Below are 21,361 nucleotides of genomic sequence, written 5' to 3'. Positions count from 1 at the left end.
AATGCCTTCAGTGCTGTACAAAAGGTACTCCTAGGATCAAGTTGCCTCTGGGAAACAGCAGTGCTTTTTTCTGAAATGCCCTATTTTTTGACTCAAACTGGTGGTTGTCTTTTGAAAAATCATTCTGATTTAGAAACCTTCCTCTCTACCACGGTTTCCTCTCTCTCTCTGAATTCAGTCAGTTATATTGCCTCACAGATTATTACTATTTTTGTTCTTAACACTGACATTTCCTTCTTCAAGATTTATTTTGTTCCTTTTCCTATTTTAAGTCTTTTCACTCACATTTTCCACAAATGTCATAGTTCAAATAGCTACAAATATTTTGTATTTTACTTTTTGGTGTATTTCACCCTATTTTTCCCTTTCTACTGATTTAAGTACATATATGTTCCCAGGAAAAGTTTTGTTTGCTTTATCACAGGATTGGATAAACAAAAGTGAGAACCTGAAAACTATACAATTCATTACATTGTTTACTGCAGTGTATCAAAATAACATTATAAATGTACCTATATGTGCATGTTTATGTATATATGTATATGTGTGCCCAGGTAACTTTATGTGTAAACATGTAAAATTTTTTGGACTGTGCTAAACATTCACACATATTCCTCTACACAGCCTGTGTGTCTTGTTAATCAATTTATTGAGAACATTGTGATAGACAATGGCTCCTGGAGTCCTTTTGGTATTTCTCAGGTGAAATATGTAAAGAATGAACGCTTATGGTTTTAGTACTGAAAAAAATCAAAGTCAAGATAAATGAGTTTGTTGGTGAATGAAAAATCCAGAACAAAGAGACTTGTGCTGTGGAGAACTGTCTGAGAACAGATTTTACATCGAGAGCCTTTGAATGAATATTTAGCTGTCTGAGCTGTCTGATTTATATATCTTTCTAAAACCAACTTTAACCAGTGCATAGTCTGTTTACCATATCCCTAAGTTAGCAAACATAGTACAATCTTCCTGATACTCACTTTTTCAAATGCCATGATAAATCTCTCAGATTGTTATAGTTACTTGGAATTGATAATATGAATTAAAACTCGGAAGTGATAGATGGTCTTCTCCTGTTAGAGGCTCGGTCACTCACACAAATAGAGCTGCTGGTTTTGTAGCTATCCAAAGTAATGTCAGGTTATTCCCACTCAAATTGTCTGCTATCAGGCACTATCAGTATTGTAATTTCTGTGATCTTAACATACAATCAATCCAACATTCCCAATTCAAAACCAGCTCAGAATGATACATGCCCTCTTTGACCATTGTGCACCAAGTACAGGTTTAAATACAAACATCCTAGTAATAGAAAGCACTGACGAGCAAGACTCATTAACAACATATCATTTCATGTTTAATTTCTAGGCTTCTGACATCACTTCAGTGGTTAAGTGACTGTTTCATATTATTTCACAGATGCAAAATGAAAACATCATGTTCTAAGTGAACCAAACTTGGAACTGAATTCTCAGTTTCTACAAATCTGCGACCCTAAGCACTTAATATGACACATGTTACATATGTTCCTGTTGTGCTGATCCTAAGCTTTTTCCAACATAAGATGTTTTCCACTGGTTTGTCAAGAAGACAACCAGATATAGTGGGTAAGTAAAAAATTAAGTAAAGTCTCATCCTGTGCTAGCCACCCCACTTGTCCAATCAGAACTTCTTGTCAAGTCTCTTTCTACAACCAATAAGGAAATTGTCCAAGACAGATAAAAATGAATTACCTAACATTTCAGGAGATGTAGATGGGTAAACATGAATCTCGCTATTAAAGTCACTCATAATGTTGAGTGTGACAACCTACTCTATGTGAGACCGGAGCTCCCAGGGAGAGCTGATGAATGTGAAGGCCTTACTGGGAGACAAATCCTTTGTGTATAGAATCATAGAATTTCTCAGGTTAGAAAAGATTTTCAAGATCATCAAGTCCAACTGCAACCAAACCATAGTGCCCTAACTCTAACAACCCACTGCTGAATCATGTCCCTGAGCACCACATCCAAATGTTTCTTAAATACATTCAGGGATGGTGACATAAACACATTCCTGGAGAGCCCATTCCAGTGCCTAGCCAACTTTTCTGTAAATAAGTTTTTCCTGATACCTAAACTCAACCTCCCCTGGCACAACTTGAGGCCATTTCCTCTTGTTCTGTCACCTGTTACCAGTGAAAAGTGAGCAATCCCACTCTCACTGCAATTATCTTGAAATTATCACTGAAATATCTTTCAAGTATTTGAAGGGAGCAATAAAGTATTCTCTGAGACTCCTCTTCCCCAGACTAAACAGACCCATTTTCTTCAGTCTCTCCTCATAGGGCATATTCTCCAGGCCCTTCTCAGTCTTGTTGCCCTTCTTTGGACCTGGTCCAGCACCTCAATGTCCTTTTTGTACTGGGTTGCCCAAAACTGAACACAGCACTTGAGGTGGGGCCTCACCAGTGCCAAGTACAGGGGAGGATAACTTCCCTAGTCCTGCTCACCACACCATTTCTGATACAGGCCAGGATGTTATCGGTCAGCTTGGCCACCTGGGCACACTGCTGGCTCACGTTCAGCCAACTGTCCATCAGCACACCAAGGTCCCTTTCTGTCAGGCAGCTTTCCAGCCACTCCTCCCCAAGCCTGAGGTTATTGTTATGAGGTTACTGGGCCCTATTGAAACCTTGGCCCATCAATTCAGTCTATCCAGGTCCCTCTGTAGTGACTTTCTACCTCTGGCAGACCAACACTCCCTCCCAGCTTGGTGTTGACTGCAAACTTACTGAGGGTGCACTCCATATCCTCACCAAGATCATTAATAAAAGTGAAGGTGCTTTGGAGTACAGTGACAAAAGCTTAATGAAGTCCAGGTAGATCGCATCAACAGCCTTGTCTTCATCCACTAAGCAGGTCACCTTCTCATAGAACAAAAACAATTTTGCCAAGCAGGATCTACCATTCATGAACCCATGCTGACTGGGCCTGATCCCATGGTTGGGATCCATAGCCTCTGGCACTAAAGTGTGACTGATAGGTCTGTAGCTACTAGGATCATCTTTCTGACTCTTTTTGAAGATGGACATCACATTTGCCAGTCTCCAGTCTACCTAGACACCCTGGCTAGCTAGGACTGTTGAAGGATGACAAAGAGTGGCTTGGCAACCATATCCACCAACTCCCTCAGCAATCTAGGGTGTAATCCATCTGGCCCCATGGACTTGTGAGTGTCTAGCTTTCAGAGCAGGTCCAAAACTATCTCATTATGAATTATGTAGGGCCTATTCTATTCCCAATCCCTATCTTCCAGCGCATGGGGCTGTGCCCAAGGACATACAATATATATATAATATTGTATATATACATTATATTGTATATATATATATATATATATATATATATATATGAGGGGTGAGGGGTCTGAAGCACAGACCTTATGAGAAGTGGCTGAGAGAGCTGAGACTGTTTAGTCTGGAGAAGAGGAGACTCAAGGCAGACCTTATTGCTCTCTGTAACTACCTGAAGGGAAATTATAGCGAGCTGGGGTTGGGCCTCCTCTCTTGTAACTAGTGACAGGATGAGAGTGAATGGCTTCAAATTGCAGCAGGGGAGATTCAGACTGGATGTTAGGAAATAGTTCTTCTCTGAAAGAGTGGTCAGGTTTTGGAATGGGCTGCCCAGGGAGGTGGTGGAGACACCTACCCTAGAGGTATGCAAGGGACATTTAGATGTTGTGTTGAGGAACGTGGTTTAGTGAGAACTATTGGTGATATGTGGATGGTTGGACTGGATGATCTTGTAGGCGTTTTCCAACCTTGGTGATTCTATGATTCTACAATTCTATACATATCCTTATATATTTATAGTCAGGGATCACTTTTCCTCTCTCTATAATGTCATTATAATTGCAGATGAATTTCGGCTACATAATGATCTGCAGGTTACCAAGAAAGAGTCACAAGTTATTCTGTACTGGAACAACAATCTGACAAAAGAAGAGACAGAGAAATACACTGTGAAGTATATTCTGAGTTACATGTTCTTTAATACATCTCAGGAAAGGAAAGTAAGTTGTTCAATGGTTACATGTAGTTTAAAGTGAAATCATACATTACTTCAATTGGTAGATGAATTTGCATAATTTGCCTTTCAGTCATTACTACTGTCTGTCTTCATGTAATTCCTTCTTCCTCTTTTAGGAAAGACTACAGGAAAAGAAAAAGAGAATACGTCTTGAGCTACATACTGGTTTTAAAGCTAAAGTTAAAACACAAGTTTTTATGAAAGAAACAGAAGACTTAATTAAGGAGAGTGGCTGGACAGAATGTACATACAGGTCTCCGCCAGGTCAGCTATTATTTGCGTGTCATTAGGACATACAAACATTCATTGTAATGTTCTGTCTTACTTGGATACTTACAGTTTTTAAAAGCTAATTTTTATCTTCTACCATTATTATTATTAGTAATTTTTACTATTCATTTATGGGAATGACATACAGCATCTTGGAATATTGGTAATTATTTAAGACATGTTCAGATTCAGCTCAGCTGACTGAGAAGTCAGAACAATGTTCCAAGTATCCATCCTCCCTAACTCCTGTCTCAGTTGAAGATTGCCTTTTCTATTATCTGGTTTCAGGAAATCTTAGGGCAGTAGAGTTCTTTAAATAGTATTCCAGAAATTTTTGTTCTTTTTAACTAATACAATTAAAGGCTTTTGTCTGTAGCATCAGAAGTGCTTCTCAGTTATTATTGCCCCAAATGGCCATTTGTTCTTACCCAAGACTTATCCACCCCTCTAAAAATAAGGATCCAAACAGGTTTTAATGTCATCCATTAGGTTCCTAAAAAATCTATGTAACAAATATCACACTTTCTTTTTTTCTCCATTCTTTGTTGCAGTATATATTCAAAATCTTTCATGTATCATATATAATATTTCTTTTTTCAATTGCACCTGGCATATTAAAGCAGAAGATCCTGCAGATGTCCAGTACTTTTTTTCATACAGGTAAGGATCTTGTGCAAAATTAGTAAATTAGCATGAAACTATTGTTTGTTTGTTTGTTTGTTTGTTTGTTTGTTTTTAAAGACTAAATTAATTATACCTTTTTCTAAAATCTATTATATGTTGATCTGAAAGACTCATATTTTCTTCCCAAAGACACACAGAAAAAGATTTCGAATGCCAGCAATATATAAAAAATACAAGGAATAAAAATATTGGATGCCACATGAAAGAAATATCTTTCCAACCACTGAGAAAAATCATTTTAAATATATCTGTAGTAGATCAGAGAAATAATTCAAGAAGACTGTCTTATTATAAAGGCTTTACACCTCAGAAAATAGGTAAGTATTGACTATTACTGCCTCTTATGAAAAACTCATTTATTGGTTATTTCACTGGTATGGGATTAAGGAAACAAAAGAAAGAAGTGTGATAAAGTAAAAATATTATTTCTAACTTGCTATACTTTTATATCCCTGGGAATTTTACATAAAGATTAAAAAAAAAAAAAGAGATTGATTCAAAAGCATTTAGTTTTATTCTTTGAAGTAATATCGTTGTTTATCTGTAATTGCCCTTTAGAAGATAATAGGATACTGTGAGAAAATATAAAGATTTGATTCCATGTAATTTTAAAAGCATTAGACTATACTTTCCTCCAGTTTTTCTCTTTGCCATCATTTCTTTCTCTCATTGTCCTGAATAAAACAAGTTAAAGTGGAGTATAAACACACATCTATCACTAATAACTGCATTTGAGAATATGAGTGTTCTGAAGCATTAATAACATCTCTATTTATTTATGAGGCCATTTTTAGTTAAAAGTATTTTGATAGTGATTTTTACCTTCTGACAGTCAAATGATTATATACATTTGTTTTTCCTTACTTGTCTGTGATGCTTGAATTAATCTCATTAGTAAGAAATTCTCCAGAGCTTTAGCGCAGATTACAGACTCAAATATATTTCAAATTATGAACATATTGGTCATATTCCAGACTTGTAACACAGGAATCAGGATAACTCAAGTGAAATCAAAAACTCAAACAGATTTATCAAAATTTTTTCTGAGCTAGATTTGATTTACTGAATTTTCATACATTAGAACTATTGGATTTACCTTAGTGTTTACACTGCAGTCAGAAGCAGTTAAAAGCAAGATGTTCTGTTTTAGCAAAATAAAGTATCTTCAATTTTTTTTTCCTGATAAAATAAATAAATAAATAAATAAAATTTCAGGAGGGGAGAACTAATCTGCAGGAACACTGTGCTAGGTGTTCCATAGCCAACCTGGCAGAGCTCACTGCCCAGCTGGCTGCTGAGTCCCTCCTCACACCAGGCCCTTCTGCAGAAAGCTGCCATGGTGCATCTGCTTGCAGCATCGCATGCTTCCCTGTTCTCTCCTCCCTCCTGTTCAGAGCTCCCTCCTGTTCAGTGCTATCACTACCCCCTCTTTTTACCCCGAGATCAAACAGTGAGAATGTCCTCTCTGCCCTTCCTGGTCTTTCCATTGAGCCACTGACCCAGCCAAATGCCAGCCACAGCTGGTTCAGCCAGCAGCTTCCCCTCCTGCCTCAGTGCCAAGAAGGAAACCGTCTTATTTCTAAAATGCACTGCAAAGGTTTCATGGCACACAGCAAACTTACCCTCAGCTTGGGTAAGCTGGAAAAGACCTCTAAGATCATCCTGTCCAAGCCTCAGTACACTCACAGCTGGGGGTTCATCCCCTGGAAATAATGTCTTAGAGGTGAAATATATGTCTTTACCACTTTAGAGGCTGAACACAAAGAGGATGTACTTACCATGCTCACCTTTCATGGCTTGTGGTGCACCTTGACCCATATGGTGAGCTCTGGTCACTGCCAATAGCATCAGATTTGGGGGCAGGACAACTTTACAAGGCTGAGGTTGGGATAGATGCTTTTGTTGACTTTGTGGAGCCTGCCAAGGGCTCGTTACCCAAAGATGAGACTCCTTGAGATGGGAAAGGCAAAAATAAAAGACAAAAAGGGAACCTCAGCACATACTTTCCAATAGAGCAAGACAGGGCCATGTAGCCACAGCTGCAGGAAAACACTCAACACCATATTACAGTCATACAGCCAGCCTATCCTCACTTTGTGGTGAATACTTCTCTGCTGGTAGGGCTGATGAGAGAACTACAACTGTGATTTGTCCCTTTGTGGCACTGCAACGTCAGCTGGGAATGGCTCCTGCTGCCTGAACACCCTGTGCACACCAGTATCCAGATCAGTGCCGCAGTGGATTCCATGCTAGAAAGTGGCTGTGAATTTGCTTATCTAAACCAAATCCTAAAACTCTTGGAACAAATGTCCCTTACTTCCAAACCAGTTCACTTTCCCTCTCTGAAAAAAACACATGGCCACTGCACACCTTGCACTTAGTGATGGGCACACAGTGTTTGCGGTGGTGGTATTGTTTGATCACCTAGTCCAACTCTACTGCAATGAACAGGGACACCTACAGCTACATCAGGGTGCTCAAAACCTTGTCCAGCCTAATCTTGAATGTCCCCAGGGATGGGCCATCCATACCTCTCTGGGCAACCTGTGCCAGTGCCTCACTACAGTTATTGTAAAAACTTCGTTATAACCAGTACAATTTTCTCCTCTTTTAGTTTGAAATCATTTGTCCTTGTCCTGTTACAAGAGGTCCATGTCCCTTTTTCATCTCCTAAGCTTGCATTGCTCCAAAGGAAAAACATTCCTCCATAGCAAGTTTTATTCTGCTCATTTGAAAGAAGAAACAGATGTTACAGTCATATGTAATGAACTTGAGAACATGTTGTCACCACTTCAGTATCTCGTGTGTGAGTGAGAACTGAAACTCCATTCTTTTCAAAATTATATCACTGTGTTCATAGACAGACCTGGGGTATCCCAGAAGATGCAGTGGAAATACTGAGAAGAAAAAATCTTTCCCTCTATTTTGAGGCAGAAATGAATGCCACTCAGAGAGTGACAATTTTAAAGAAAATGTCTCATTCATTGAGTATTTTCTTTGCAAGTGGTAACTCCAAAATAGTCAATTGTTTGTTTCGAGGACTGATGCACATAAATATGAGAGATAACACAAAGTGCAGAAACCTCTCTGTACTCATTTTCAGAGAAACTGAACCCACCGATCAACATCTCTGTTTCCCTTGAAAACAGAAGTATTAAAATTCACTGGAAACCCCCGCCTACCATTGGTTCAGGAGGAAAAAAATGCTTTAAGTATCAAGTGAAAATAACAGACAGAAAGGTAATCATATTTTTGGTAATGCGCTTACTCCACATAGCATAATTTATACAAAAACTAGGCATCTCTTGTGTTTTAAGGAATTAAAATTCAAATAAACTTTGAAGAAATCCCAAGGTCTTTCATAAATAATCCAAAATTTGTTGTCTTTCTCAACAACAAGAGAAAAACAGCATATTTTACCACTATTTCAGGATGATGCTTGCATTTAAGTGGGCTTTTTTGTTTGTTTTCTTTTTCATTAATTTGACTGTTACATTAACATCACTTAGATTTGTGACTTTTTATTATTGATAAGAGATTCTAACTTGTAAATATTGAGAAATGAAAGTAATGGTAGGAACCTATTTTTCAGAGAGACAGTTTTCAACTGGGAGAATATGTTATGAAAAATTTTCCAAGATTATTCTTTCTATATCTTTTCTTTCCAGAGGTAGGACTTTAACATTGAATTTTTTTCTTCCCTTAAGGAAAAACTGGATCATTACTGTTGCACTGTAAGGATACTATATGTTTTGCCAGGAAGATGCTGGCCTATATATATTGGGCAGATTTCATCTTACCATGTTTGTTTTGGATTTGAATTTATCTTCTTTTCTATAGAAATAATATATAGATTTATTTACCCTTTTCCTTGTATAAATACGCTCAGTTATTTTCAGAGTTGTTCAGAAGGAAATTAAAGATTTTAAAATGTTATCATACCTGAAGTATATGTTTGATGAAGACAGTTATTCCAACTAAAGAACACATTTTAAATCTAAAGCATGTACTGATTAAAACCAAAAGTAAAAAGGGAAAAACATTTATGTGAATTAAGGATGGTGATGAAGGATGAATTGGAGCACTTATGAGGGAACAGCTCAGAGTGCTGGAACTTTTTATCCTTAAGATGAGGAGGCTCAAGGAGGTTCTGTCAGTGTGTATAAATATCTGAAGGGAGGGTGCAAAGAGGACATGTCTAGCCTCATGTCAGTGGTGCCCAGTGCCAGGACAGGAGGGCATGGGCACAAACTGGCATGCAAGAGCTCCCTTTGAGCACCAGGAGCACTCCTGTGCTGTGCAGGTGATGGAGCAGTGGCACAGGATGCCCAGAGGCTGTGGGGTCTCCTCTTTAGGGATCTCCAGCAGCCGCCTGGATGTGGGCCTGAGCACCCTGCTCTGGGTGGCCCCACTGGAGCAGAGGCTGGGCCTGAGGGAGTGCTGCCCAACTCAGCCAACCTATTAGTCTTTGAAATTACTTTTTTTTTTTTAACTTGAATGTAAATAAAATTCTATCATACATAGAGCATTTTGAATCTATTTCTGCCTGGATAGTATCTCTTCCTTCTTGATGTCCCACATGAATTTTGAGATAACATGTAAAAGCATCGTATTAGAAAAATGCTTGTAGATGTATCAAAGCATTCTCTTTTCTAAACAGAAACTTAAAAAAAGCTTGATTTGAAATGTAGCTGGATAACCCTGCATTTTAGAAGGAAATTAATTAATTGTAGAAAGACAGTATTGATTAAAGCATGTGATTTTCTGCCATGGAAATAGAACTATGTCAGCTTTCAATGTACTCTTCAAAATTAATATATATATGCTAATTTAGATTGCAATATTAATTTGTTCCTGAAATTTGTAATCAGGCTTCAGCCTTGTAAAGATTTCTTCTCATACTTAATTCATGTCTTATTCAGTGAATAATTCATGTGAAATCCATGTGAATCCTTGCAGGATTGTGCTTACAATTTACATGTCAATATTGTTATTTCTACATACAGAAATAAAATAATCATTCCTGTTATTGGTATATATTATATATATTTAATAATCCTTCATAGTGTATCAGCAGCTTATTTGAACAGTAAAAATTAGAACAGTATTGTAGCTTAGCTTATGCAGCATGGTGGAAGTATGGTGACATTACCACCTGACAGTTTAAAATTATAATTTTAATAGTAGTAAGAGCTGAAATGTTTTCACACAGCTTCTTATTTACACTCCTGAAGAGTAGAAAGCCAAGCACTTAACTGAACATACGATACTGAGAAGTTCAGATGTGTGTTTGATTGGGAATTTTCTGAAACTTTGGTGTTCAAGCTGCTTTTAAGCTGTGTTTTCCTTGAAGCACCTATATCTTTGTTAACATACCTGAATGTTCAGTGCACTAGCAATAATTATCTCATCTACCTGCAAACAATTCAGAGACAATTAGAGTCTGAAATAAAATACGTCTAAATTAACATATATCCATTCTTTGACAGACACAGTAGAAAGAAATGCAATAAGATAGACACATCACTGGGCATATAATATCTTCATAAATTACAGCAGGGCTTACTAGTTCAGATGCAGTACTAATGCTGATAGACAGCTGCCAGAGTTACACTGGCTCTTCTTGTATCCCCCACTGAAACACATGGAAAAAGAGCTTGGGTCTCTAAGCGGATATGTCAAGGCTCCTCAGTCCTACTTTTTATTTTCCTGAAGACAGGTTGTTCCCTTCAAGGCCACCTCTGCATATAGATATCTTCTTAATCAATCAAAAGTGTAACACTTCAAAACCTGTGCTGGATACATCGAAGGCTAAAATTGTCCAGCATCTTTACTGACATGGAGTAAATCTCATCTGCTTCTCATCTCTTACAAAGCTCTTCATTTGTTTTGTATACAGCTGCAGGGTATAAATGTAGGAAAGGAAAATCTTCGGAGCATAGAAGTGATTTTTCTTAGATGGGATGGATGGGGAGATGGGGAAGTCAACTAACAATTCAAAAAATACATGTGAGAGCACTTGCTAAGTGAGGGAGCCTTAAGGTAAGTTTGAGGAGAATGAGCACCAAAGCTAGTAGTGATAAAGAGTAGTTATGTGGTTAAGGAGTACAGAATGAGAAGGTGAAGGTAAGGAAAAAAACAACAGTGATGATATGGGTAGAATAGGAGGGAGGAGAATGGAGCACAATTGAGGTTCTGTGTTAAGTGTTAAAAGGACATCCACAAGCAGAGTTATAGATATTTGTTGATAGACAAGAGGATTATGATCAAAATATGCGAGTCTATATTTACTTATTGTGAATACCAAAGAAAGTAACTACATGAATGCTCATGTGCACACATAATTATATTACAATGCAAACAGATAAAGCTTAAAAGTAGGGAGTAAAGTCTATAGATATCTGAAAGCTAGGAAGGGTTAGAAAGTAGTACAGAAAATAAGATTTGAATTTGAGATGATTAAATCTGAAATCAACAAGTCAAAATTCAGCAATAAGAACAACCCTATTTTTAGGAAGTATAGGTCAAATATACAAAATCCAAATGAGGAATTAATGTGTAGGCAGAAATGCAGAAGAAAAAAGTTCTGTGGATTACAGGGAACCACAAACTGAGTCAATAATTCCACTCTGTTGCATAAAGGTCAAATGTTGTTACAGTGTGCATGATAGGCATGTCATATGTAAGATGCAGATTATGACTAATTCACTCTTTTAGATACTAAGTTTGGCTCCAGTTTTTGTAGATGGTCTGAACAGTCTGTTATGGACACATCTTGTGTATTTTTTATCCTTTGAAATGACATACTTTCATTTGTAGGTGCAATTAAAGATGTTTCAAGATGTTTCAAGTCACTAAAGTAATGGAAAATCCTCAGCGTTAGACAGCTGTCATTTTTTTTCTACCAGAAAACCAAAGGCAACAACACTACCCACAAAAAAAACTAGGAACTTATGGTTCATCATTACTGTATTCACTCTACACTTGGCATGAGAAAAAAATGGAAGGGGAATCAATGCTTTTAAATACTTACCATTTGATCAGAGCTGATACGTCAATCTTATCAGTTCCAGCCTCTTCTTGATTTTCTTGAGTTTAAATGCACACTATCAAAAAGACAGAATCTGTCTGAATATAAACATTGTTTTCTGCAAATCTTTTTCTACTAGATTTGAAATATAAATAGTAGTATTTGTCATCTGTTTTGACTGCAATATGAAATCGCTAAAAATAACTCCCTAAAACTATCTTGATAGATTGTAGATGTCACTGAGGAGAAATATGAATATCCACTTCTTAGGCCAACAAAAAAATGTACAGCACAAGTGAGGGCCAAGAAAGAGGTATGCATAACAAACAAGATTTGGAGTGATTGGAGTGAACCAGTGATTATTTATGATGGTAAGTTATCACATATTTACTATTTGTAACTCTTATTACTATATATGTTAGTATCATTCAGCATATTTAATTTCTGTTCTTTGCTGCATTACTGTACTGTAGCAGTACAAAGAGATCCATGCCATGCACCAGGCCTCACGTCTCTATGTGCTGTGGGGAAAGAGAGTCCTTGATTTAATAGGTTGTATTTCCTTGCTCCTCAGTTTGGCACAGGGCTATTCTCTTAAGGCAACTCTTGACAGCTTTTAGAAGGTAAAAATAGCACACAACACCTACCTGTGTTTTCTGCAATGGACATTTTTACAAATGATTTCAGCTGGATTTGGTAAGCCAAGAAAATCATGAATATCATAATATTCATTAAATCACAGCCCTTAGGAACTAAATCTTAAATTTCTATTACTATATATTGTGAATATAATCTAGAGTATTGAGTCCAGTTCTGGGTCCCTCAGTTCAAGAGGGACAGGGAACTGCTGGAGAGAGTCCAGCACAGAGCCACAAAGATGACTGTGGAAGTGGAACATCTCCTTTACAAGGAAAGGTTGAGGAGGCTGGGAGACATTAGGTTGGAGAAGACTGAGGGGTGACATTAATGTTTATAAATATGTAAAGGGTGAGAATCAGAAGGATGGAGCCAGACTCTTCTTAATGATATCCATTGAGAGAACAAGAGGCAATAGGTGCAAGCTGGAACATATTGGACGTTCCGGATAAATATGAGAAAAAAATTCTTCATGGTGGGGGTAACAGAACACAGGAACAAGCTGCCCAGAGAGGTTGTGGGGTCCCCTTCTCTGGAGACACTCAAAACCCGCCTGGATGCATATCCGTGTGACTTAATCTAGGTGTTCCTGATCTGGCAGGGGGATTGGATTAGATGATCTTCCAAAGTCCCTTCCAATCCCTGGTATTATGTGATTCTGTGTTTCTGGGAATAGTTTCTCATCTGACAGAGATAAGAAATGTTTAAGCTCTAATTCAAGTACATGTGCTCTTGGATCCCACTGTTTGCTAAAGTAGAAATTAAACAAAAGCCATGATTTTTCCTTTGCCTCCTATGACTAGATTTTAACATCTGTATGCTAACAAGGGAAGCTGGTACTTTTAATGATTAGAAAAATGCCTCCACCTACAGTAGCTTCACGATGTCAGGTAGGGTAAAAGGGAAGTAGACAAGTCAGATGGATAGCACTCGATATTTAGGTAGAGAAAGTGGTGCATAGACTCATCCCTGAACGATGACATGTAAAAATGTTCAATACTATTGTTAATAAAACAATACAGTATAAATATTTAATACAACAGACTGTATTTTGGAATATGCCTTTCTGATCCATTAAGCTTCAGGTATGTGTTTATCTGAAGAGACAGAAAATGCAAGAGCAGGCACTGCTACATTTGCGATAGATTGAATGTAAATTCAGTTACACAGTTTATAGAATATTGCCTGCCTACTCTGTCAGATGCTTCACCATGTCCCACTGTTCTGTTGGCACCTCTCAGCTACCATCTCTGTTAGTCTAGATTCACTCACTTCATTTCAGAAGCACTTCACTTCTGAAATGCTTAGAGAAAGGAGCTTCATCTGCTCACTGTGCTGAAGGAGAGGACGTACTTCCACCTATCAGAGGTTTGAATTGTCCATCCGAAATTCTTACCTCTTCTCACTGAAGAGAAAATGAGCAGAGAGGTCTGCCTGGTGCCTTGTGCCTGGCTTGGTCCATCTGATCTGAAGTATAGATAGTGGAGGGAGGGGAAATTTTAAGGGCTTTTCCTAGTGGGAGATGTAGATTTACCCATTCCCTGCCAACCCCTCATCTGAAGAAGGAAATGGATTTGGGCAGTCACTCATCCTAATTCCAGCCTTCAATACCTTGCTTTCAGCAGCTGCAACCATCCTTCAACTGTTTACAAAACCAGTGCTTTCCCAACTGCTGTTGTCGGCGTTAACAATCACAACTTGTGTTCTCTACTTTGGAAAAGATCGTAGTAGACAGGACTGCCATTGCATATAATATGTCATATCTCCATGTATTTGGTGCAGTTGATTTACCTCTGGAGCATGTAACTGCAAAAGTTCATGTAAAACAGCAATTTCCCTTCTTCCTTCCTGTATTTGAAGAAGATGAGTGGCTTTTGTAATATGAATCTATGGAGTACATTAGACTGAGGGATCACAGACTCAGGCAAACATCTTTAAACAACTCCTTTGATGCTCAGAGAGGGTTTTCTGTCTGTTTTGTTTTGTATTCAGCTGAAATGGTTTTAGCTGTTTTTTACTGGGAAAATATATAATAAGTGGACATTATGAAGTATATTTTAATACTGCCTGGACTTTTTTTGAAGACTGTCATTAGTAGTATAATTCATGGTAATTTCATGGAAGCCCCATACCTAATTTTATAGACACAGTGATTTTAAAAGATTGAGACATTCTGTTGAGTAAATTGAAAGGAAAAAAAAAATACATTCATTCAGTATTTTTATTTCAGGATGTGTCAGTTTCTCTGCTGAAATCTTGAAGCAACATGAACTGACCTGCTTTTTTTTTCCTTTTATTTCAAGTGACATTCCAATGTTTCATCTAAAAAAACTACATTTCTTTGAGAATGCATTTTTCTTTCTCCATTTAAAAAACCTAATACATCAAAACGAAATAACATAATTCAAAACATAACTAAAATATTTGTTCTGAAATGTTCCTTTGACATGAAAAGAATTTGTTAATTTTCTCATGGGAAACATATTCATTTTCCACCAGAAAATTAGCATATGCCCTTGAAAAATAAGACAATTTAAACTGAACAGTATAGAAACTTTCAGCTAAAGGAGAAATGTTTGATCAGCTTTATTCATATATAAAAACTTGAAATAATTGGTCTAATTTTTGGAGCTTCTGAGCACTCATAGATCACTTTGAAGTTAATAACAATTCAGAGGTGTTCTGAAATTTGCAGACCAAGCCAATTGTTTCGGTTCAATTTACTGTTGTATGTGAGTTTAAAGAGTTGCATCTAAAACAAACAAACAAAAAATAACCCAAAAGAAAACTAAACCCCAAAGCATAAAATAACCTAACTAAAAGAATGTGTGCTTCTTTTTTTCCACCTGTCTGAAACATACGAGGTAAGAAAACGAGAAGACCAAAACAGTTTGTGGTTTGGCTGCCATAAAGACCACTGCTTCCTCTTGTCTTGAGTGTGTACGTGATATAGGATTAACAGCAGAAGGATGCAGAACAATCACCTCAAAATAAAGAATTAATACTGCATGGTCCAGAAATTGTTCAATACGTGTTTTCTGAGCACTCAACCTGAAAGACAGGGGAAAACTTCCTTTTCAGCTTAAAGTGAATGGAGAATAACTTTGTATTTTAGTATAATATAAAGGTTTTTCTGCTCAGGAGTCTGAGATAATTTTGTTCTGTTTTCACATTAATTTTGTGGAAAATGGGTTCAAAACATTTTGTTCTTTGAATTTTGTCTAGACTGGCCACAAAACCATTCTGACCTATGACTACTAACATTTTAAGAGCTGTTCCTGCTGGTCTTTCTCCGAATACTTAGTTCAAAGTCATGGTTATAAAGTTAGGAAATAAACAAAAACATAATGTGACAAAAAATACATTTTTTGATTGGGTTATCTCAGAGGAAAGAATACAAACTACAAAGAAGTAATATTTTCTGAATGGTATAAATAAGTATTTCAGAATGTTTGCTTGCATTTCTTTAGATAAGTCTAATGAAAAAAAATATGTTTCTTCTTGATTCAAAGACTGTGGTTTTTTTTTGTTGTTGTTTTTGGGGTTTTTTGGTTTTTTTTTTGGACAAAAAGATTTTGTTTTCATTTTGCCTTAAACCAGTTACAGCTGTGAAGGGGTGAGCAGGCAGAGGCTGGGGGTGTGTGGAGAAGAAAGGTGGCAACAACAGGAATCCAGAAGCAGCAGGAGCAGCAGCAGGAGCATTAGCAACAGACAAAAGAGCCTGATATCCAGGATGGATGGAAGCATGTAGTGAAATGACTGGCCATACCCAGCATAGGAGAGCAGAAATCCAGGGAAAGGAGCTAATGGAATCCACTGGTGCAGAGGAAGATGGGGAAAGTGAGGGATTAAGGTAGCAGCAAGGCTGAGGGCTAAAAGGAGAAGGAAAGAACAGTGTTGAAGTCAGAAGCCCCACTTTCCCCTAAAAAGCTTGGTGAAAAGATTCTTTAAATCTGTAGCAGCTCAGGAATGATGAAATATTTATGAGTCATTAATATATAATTCATCAATTTATGAACTACCCTTTCCCATATTATTAACATTATCATCTCTTCTTTTTAAGAAAGATCTGTGGACAGCATAGTGCTAAGCCTCACATTGTTTGGCGTTCCGGTTTTCCTTGGAATTTTGCTGATATGTGCGTGTAGAAGGTAATATACATCTCTGAAAGATAATATACATTTTTGGTGCAAGAAAGGTCAGGAAAGAAGAAAGCTGGCTGTGCGTATCAACAAACCACACAATGGATTAAAGCAGAATACCAGTATTTTCAAATGAAGTATTATTTACAAAATTCAGTTAGTTGTTCAGTAACAGCTATTGCTTTATCAGAGGTGTGCTCGAGGTAAGACACTATTACTGAGCACCTCACAGATCCCTTCACTGTCTCTGGAGCTCCAGCCTCATAAGATGCACTCAGCTGTATCTCTGCCACTAACATGACTGCTGCCTCTCAGTATGGTTTTGCACCGTGGCTTTGTGGATTCTGCATTCAGAGCTACCAACAATAATCACACCAATGATGAATTGCATTTCCCATGTTGCCCAACTTCATTTCATAATTCATGGGTATTGCCTAAAGCACTCCTTTCCTCTAAGACAGACAGCTTACATGAAATAAGTAAAAAAATGAAAGCCAGGCTGAGAGAAGGAATTTGCTTTGCAGTACCATTAGTGTCCCTACACCCACCATAAATTAATGCAGCCAAATGACTCCATACCATTACTTTTCTGCTCAGCTACTTATCTCTCCTATTGACATAGCACAGAAGGCTTTCTTGAACAGGAAAAAGAATAAATCAGGATAAGCTGATATCTCAAGATGCCTTAGTATTTGGAATGTGTGATACAAAATGGGAGTCATGTTAAATGTAAATTAATTAATTAATTGAAAACTAAATAGAAGTTCCTGTTTGTGATAAAAGAAATTGCCATACACTATATTTTATTTTGTCAAACAAGAACACAGGGAACTCTGGATATGAAACTGTTAAATACAGCATAAAATGCTTCCCCTGGCACAAGGAAAGCAATTAAAAGCCGTTGCATCTAAACATAAAATAATAAGATGTGCTTCTGGTCTCAGTTGGTAGATCTCTTCTGTGGTAAATTTACATAGTACTGAAAACCAACATATAACCATTTGTGACAGCATAAAATGTTTTCATGGTTCTATGCAGACCTCACTCTCACTCTACTTGAATTGTCCTAGATTTCAGTAAAGGAATTAAAAGACATTTCTGACCCTATGCCTGCCCCTGTCCTCTATGTTTGTTCCTATGATGGTCACATTTTATATGTAGTAATTTTACTTAGTAAAACAGGAACATTTTTCCAGCTATAAGTATGGTAGCATGCCACAGACTCTTGTTTTTGTTGGAATTCAAATGCATGAGCATATCCAATATAATGGTTTTAAAACTCTAGTGCTAAAGTTAAAACTGGTGAGGTGAAAGAAGAGCTGAGAAGAATGCTGAGCAAAATGTCTGTAATGGAACTAAAGAGTGTAGAATAGCTTTAGAAATGGAAGACGTGCATCTAATGCAAACACCTAACTTGTTATTTTTTTGGCACCTACAGAGACGATCTCCACTGAAGTGTCTGAGATGCCTTTCTAGTCAGTGGAAAGAGCTCAGCATCTCTGGAGGCTATAAGGGAGCTTCTGACCACCCAAATTTAGATGTGGTTGTTGCATTCATACAATCTTTCACACAGACCACAGATCCTCTCTAAGTTTCTTACTCAGTTAAATTGCTACCTGGTGTCTGTTTCAGATGAATCTATTCAAAGTATAATCACATAATTTGTTCCTGCAGGTATTCTAGAGTTCTGTGTCTGTCTCTCTTGTAGGTATAGATTCCTGGAAGTTGTAACCGTGCCCTTTCCCAGTCCTACAGATAAACTCACAACTTGGTTAGCTACAGATGAGACTCAAAACCAGGTAGAGTGTTTTTTTTCTCTCACTTCAGTGAAATGTATAATTATTACCTGCCACAATTTTTATGCAGTGGATCAGTTTTAAGAACTGGGAAAAGGGTATGCAGAGTGTCTTTAGTGAAGCCAAAAGAGAACAGAGTGTTTGTGGAAAATACAGGACAATGATTTTCTTAGAAAGGATAGAGACAATCATCAGGAAATTATTACCTTAAGTGTGTCTCAGAGAGAAAGTGTTTCAGCATTTTTACACTCAGTGAACCACTCTTTCAAGGAACAATCATGACTCCCTCCAGAATAATCAGTTCTATGGTCTTACAGGTATAAGCATGTGGGAAAGTTAGGAAAGGGAATTTCTTTGAGAAGTGCAAGTCATTAGTTATTCTGTAGTAATCATACACATATTTAGAGCAGCTAAGAGGAAGCTCAGCAATACATGAAACGTAAGCTACCACAACAGTGCATCTGCTGCAAGACAAAATCATTAACAGAATTTTTATTTTGGAAAATATGATATGTGACATAAAATTCAGATTCTGACATCTCCTAGCAAGTTACAAATCTTAAATCAACCGGACAAAACAAAAAATAAATATTTCCAATGTTTGTGTGGCTTTTCTTAATAGAGCTCCATGCCTAACATATTCAGTGCTTCTTAATGCTACATGTGGTTGTGAGTTGGAGGAAAATGTGCTCTGGTCAGGCAGTACTCTAGATTCTTATATATCCAGTGGAGCTACACAATGAACTGCTCTCCAGAAAGCAGCAAGATTTTCTCTTATCTGGTTCTTCTACAGCACGTGATGAAAAGATGGTGTTCCCAAACAGTGATTTTTGGGGAGACGTAATTGAAAAAGAAAATATCCTATGTATTTAAAACATTTGTTGGAGAGCCTTTGTTTCATTCATTTTTCTCTAATTACTCAACTCTGTTGCTGTATACTTATGCTACAGTATCTAAACATCTTCTGCAAGTGCATTCACTATTGTGACTGACAGTTGCCAATGAGAGCTATACCTCCCCTCCAGGGGAAAAGAAGTGTGCTTCTCAATGTTGTTTTGTTGTTTTTAATAAATATACGTACATAGCTGCAAACTCTGACAGCAACCATGGCCCATCAAAATTCATGAATCACAATTAGAATTTTGAGGCAAAGAGAGTGATTTTTTTTGTTTTGTTTGCTTTTACCTTCTTACAGACAAATTTATGGAGAAGCTGGTGTGCATATGCTACATGCTATAATGATAACACAAAATGATGAGATTGATGGGATGTGTTTTGAACTTTCACTTTCATTCTTCAAGCCTTGTGCTGGTTCACAGAAATGTTCTGTGCTCATCTTATTTTATAGTTAACTTCTCAGAAAAGAAAATCCCAAGAGAGCTCCAAAAGTTATCTATATTATGCTAAATTATACTAAATATTTAACTTATCTATATTATACTGAAGTTATCTTTTATTGTCAAGATTTGGTCATTTCTATGACACATCTGGCCAAAAATATCAGACTGAATTTGACCTAAAGTTGTCATATTTGCAACCTCTTCTATGCAAAAATCTTTTGGCACCCTTTCCACCAATAATTTACTGATAACTACTTCAGTGACTTTTGAATCAGACTACTGGAATGTAAAAATAAATTATCATTAATCATATTCTCTGCATCTCCTAGCAACCTACAACTGCATTCTCTGCTATTCAGGTGTCCATTTTTATTCATTATATAGATAAAAATTTGCAACAATCAATGACTAAAAAATATATATTTGCATATTTTGGCAGATTTTGGTTTTGGACATACCATAAGAATTAAGAAGATTGGGAGGAATGGCACTGAAAAATAATCTGTTTTATCCAGCACATAAATGTAATGTTTGAAAGCTAGATTATTATTTTTATGTAAACTCTAGGTCAATATCCTGAAAGGCAACAAGCAAAAAAATATGGGGTCCAGAACAGTAATGTAAATATACTTGTGAGCACCTTTTAGAGGGAGAGAGTAACTAATGTGATCTCTGTATTGCAGTTATTAATATGGAGGAAGTAATCAGTATTAATCCTAGATACATCAAATAGATAGCATTCTTTTAATAAAATTCAGACAAGAATTTGTAATGACATCAAATGTAGATGTACCTAATGCATTTTTTTTTAACAGAAACAAAATTCAGTGCAAATGGAAATACCGTCAGAGATCATTCTGAAAATATCAGAAGATAGTGGAGATGAAGACATTCAGCAACCTAGACATTTGAAAGAATCTGAAGACCTGTAGGAGTGTTATGTTTTTCTTTATTTTTTGTCTTCGTGAAAGGTCTAACTTTTTGTTAACTGAGCTCCCACTGGTCCAAGAAAGGGTGATACTGGATTTTTGTCCGACCCAAATGGTCTGAAATATTTTGAGTTCTGACATTGTGCAACTATTAAAATGAGCTTTGGATCAAATACTATATTGCAGTCTGTCTCTAACTACTACTGATCTTCAGCCCAGTAAAAGCACAGCAGATCAGGCAATATAACTGAATGTTTGAATCTACTTGGGTCAAGATGGAGCTAGAGTTAGTACTGCATTAGCTTCCAAATAACATCCACTAGATCAATAACTTCGAAGACATGCTCTTTATACAAATACTGTACTACCTATTCAATATCTGATTAAAGTAATAAGTGATGGAAAAAAAAACATTTCTGGAAACTGCAGCAGAAGCTTTAAAAATCATCATACATTGTGTGAAT

The 21,361-nt window shown here is 36.9% G+C and overlaps 1 protein-coding gene across 1 annotated transcript; it reads left to right on the top strand.

Moving 5' to 3' along the window:
* Positions 1-1,426: 1,426 nt before the first annotated feature.
* On the top strand, positions 1,427-21,361 carry LOC136053189 (interleukin-5 receptor subunit alpha-like). Its single transcript, XM_065743886.1, has 10 exons — positions 1,427-1,607; positions 3,899-4,053; positions 4,187-4,334; positions 4,892-5,000; positions 5,154-5,341; positions 8,128-8,264; positions 12,281-12,425; positions 16,754-16,841; positions 18,541-18,631; positions 20,784-21,361. Exons 1-10 carry the CDS (start codon positions 1,508-1,510, stop codon positions 20,898-20,900), a joined length of 1,278 nt encoding a protein of 425 aa, XP_065599958.1. The 5' UTR covers positions 1,427-1,507; the 3' UTR covers positions 20,901-21,361.

The sequence above is a fragment of the Cyrtonyx montezumae genome, unplaced genomic scaffold (assembly GCF_038088225.1).
Source record: "Cyrtonyx montezumae isolate F1298 unplaced genomic scaffold, pur_monq_1.0 scaffold_3, whole genome shotgun sequence".
Classification (NCBI taxonomy): Eukaryota; Metazoa; Chordata; class Aves; order Galliformes; family Odontophoridae; genus Cyrtonyx; species Cyrtonyx montezumae.
The sequence above is the reverse complement of the archived record's forward strand: the minus strand, read 5'-3'. Positions and strand labels throughout refer to the sequence as shown.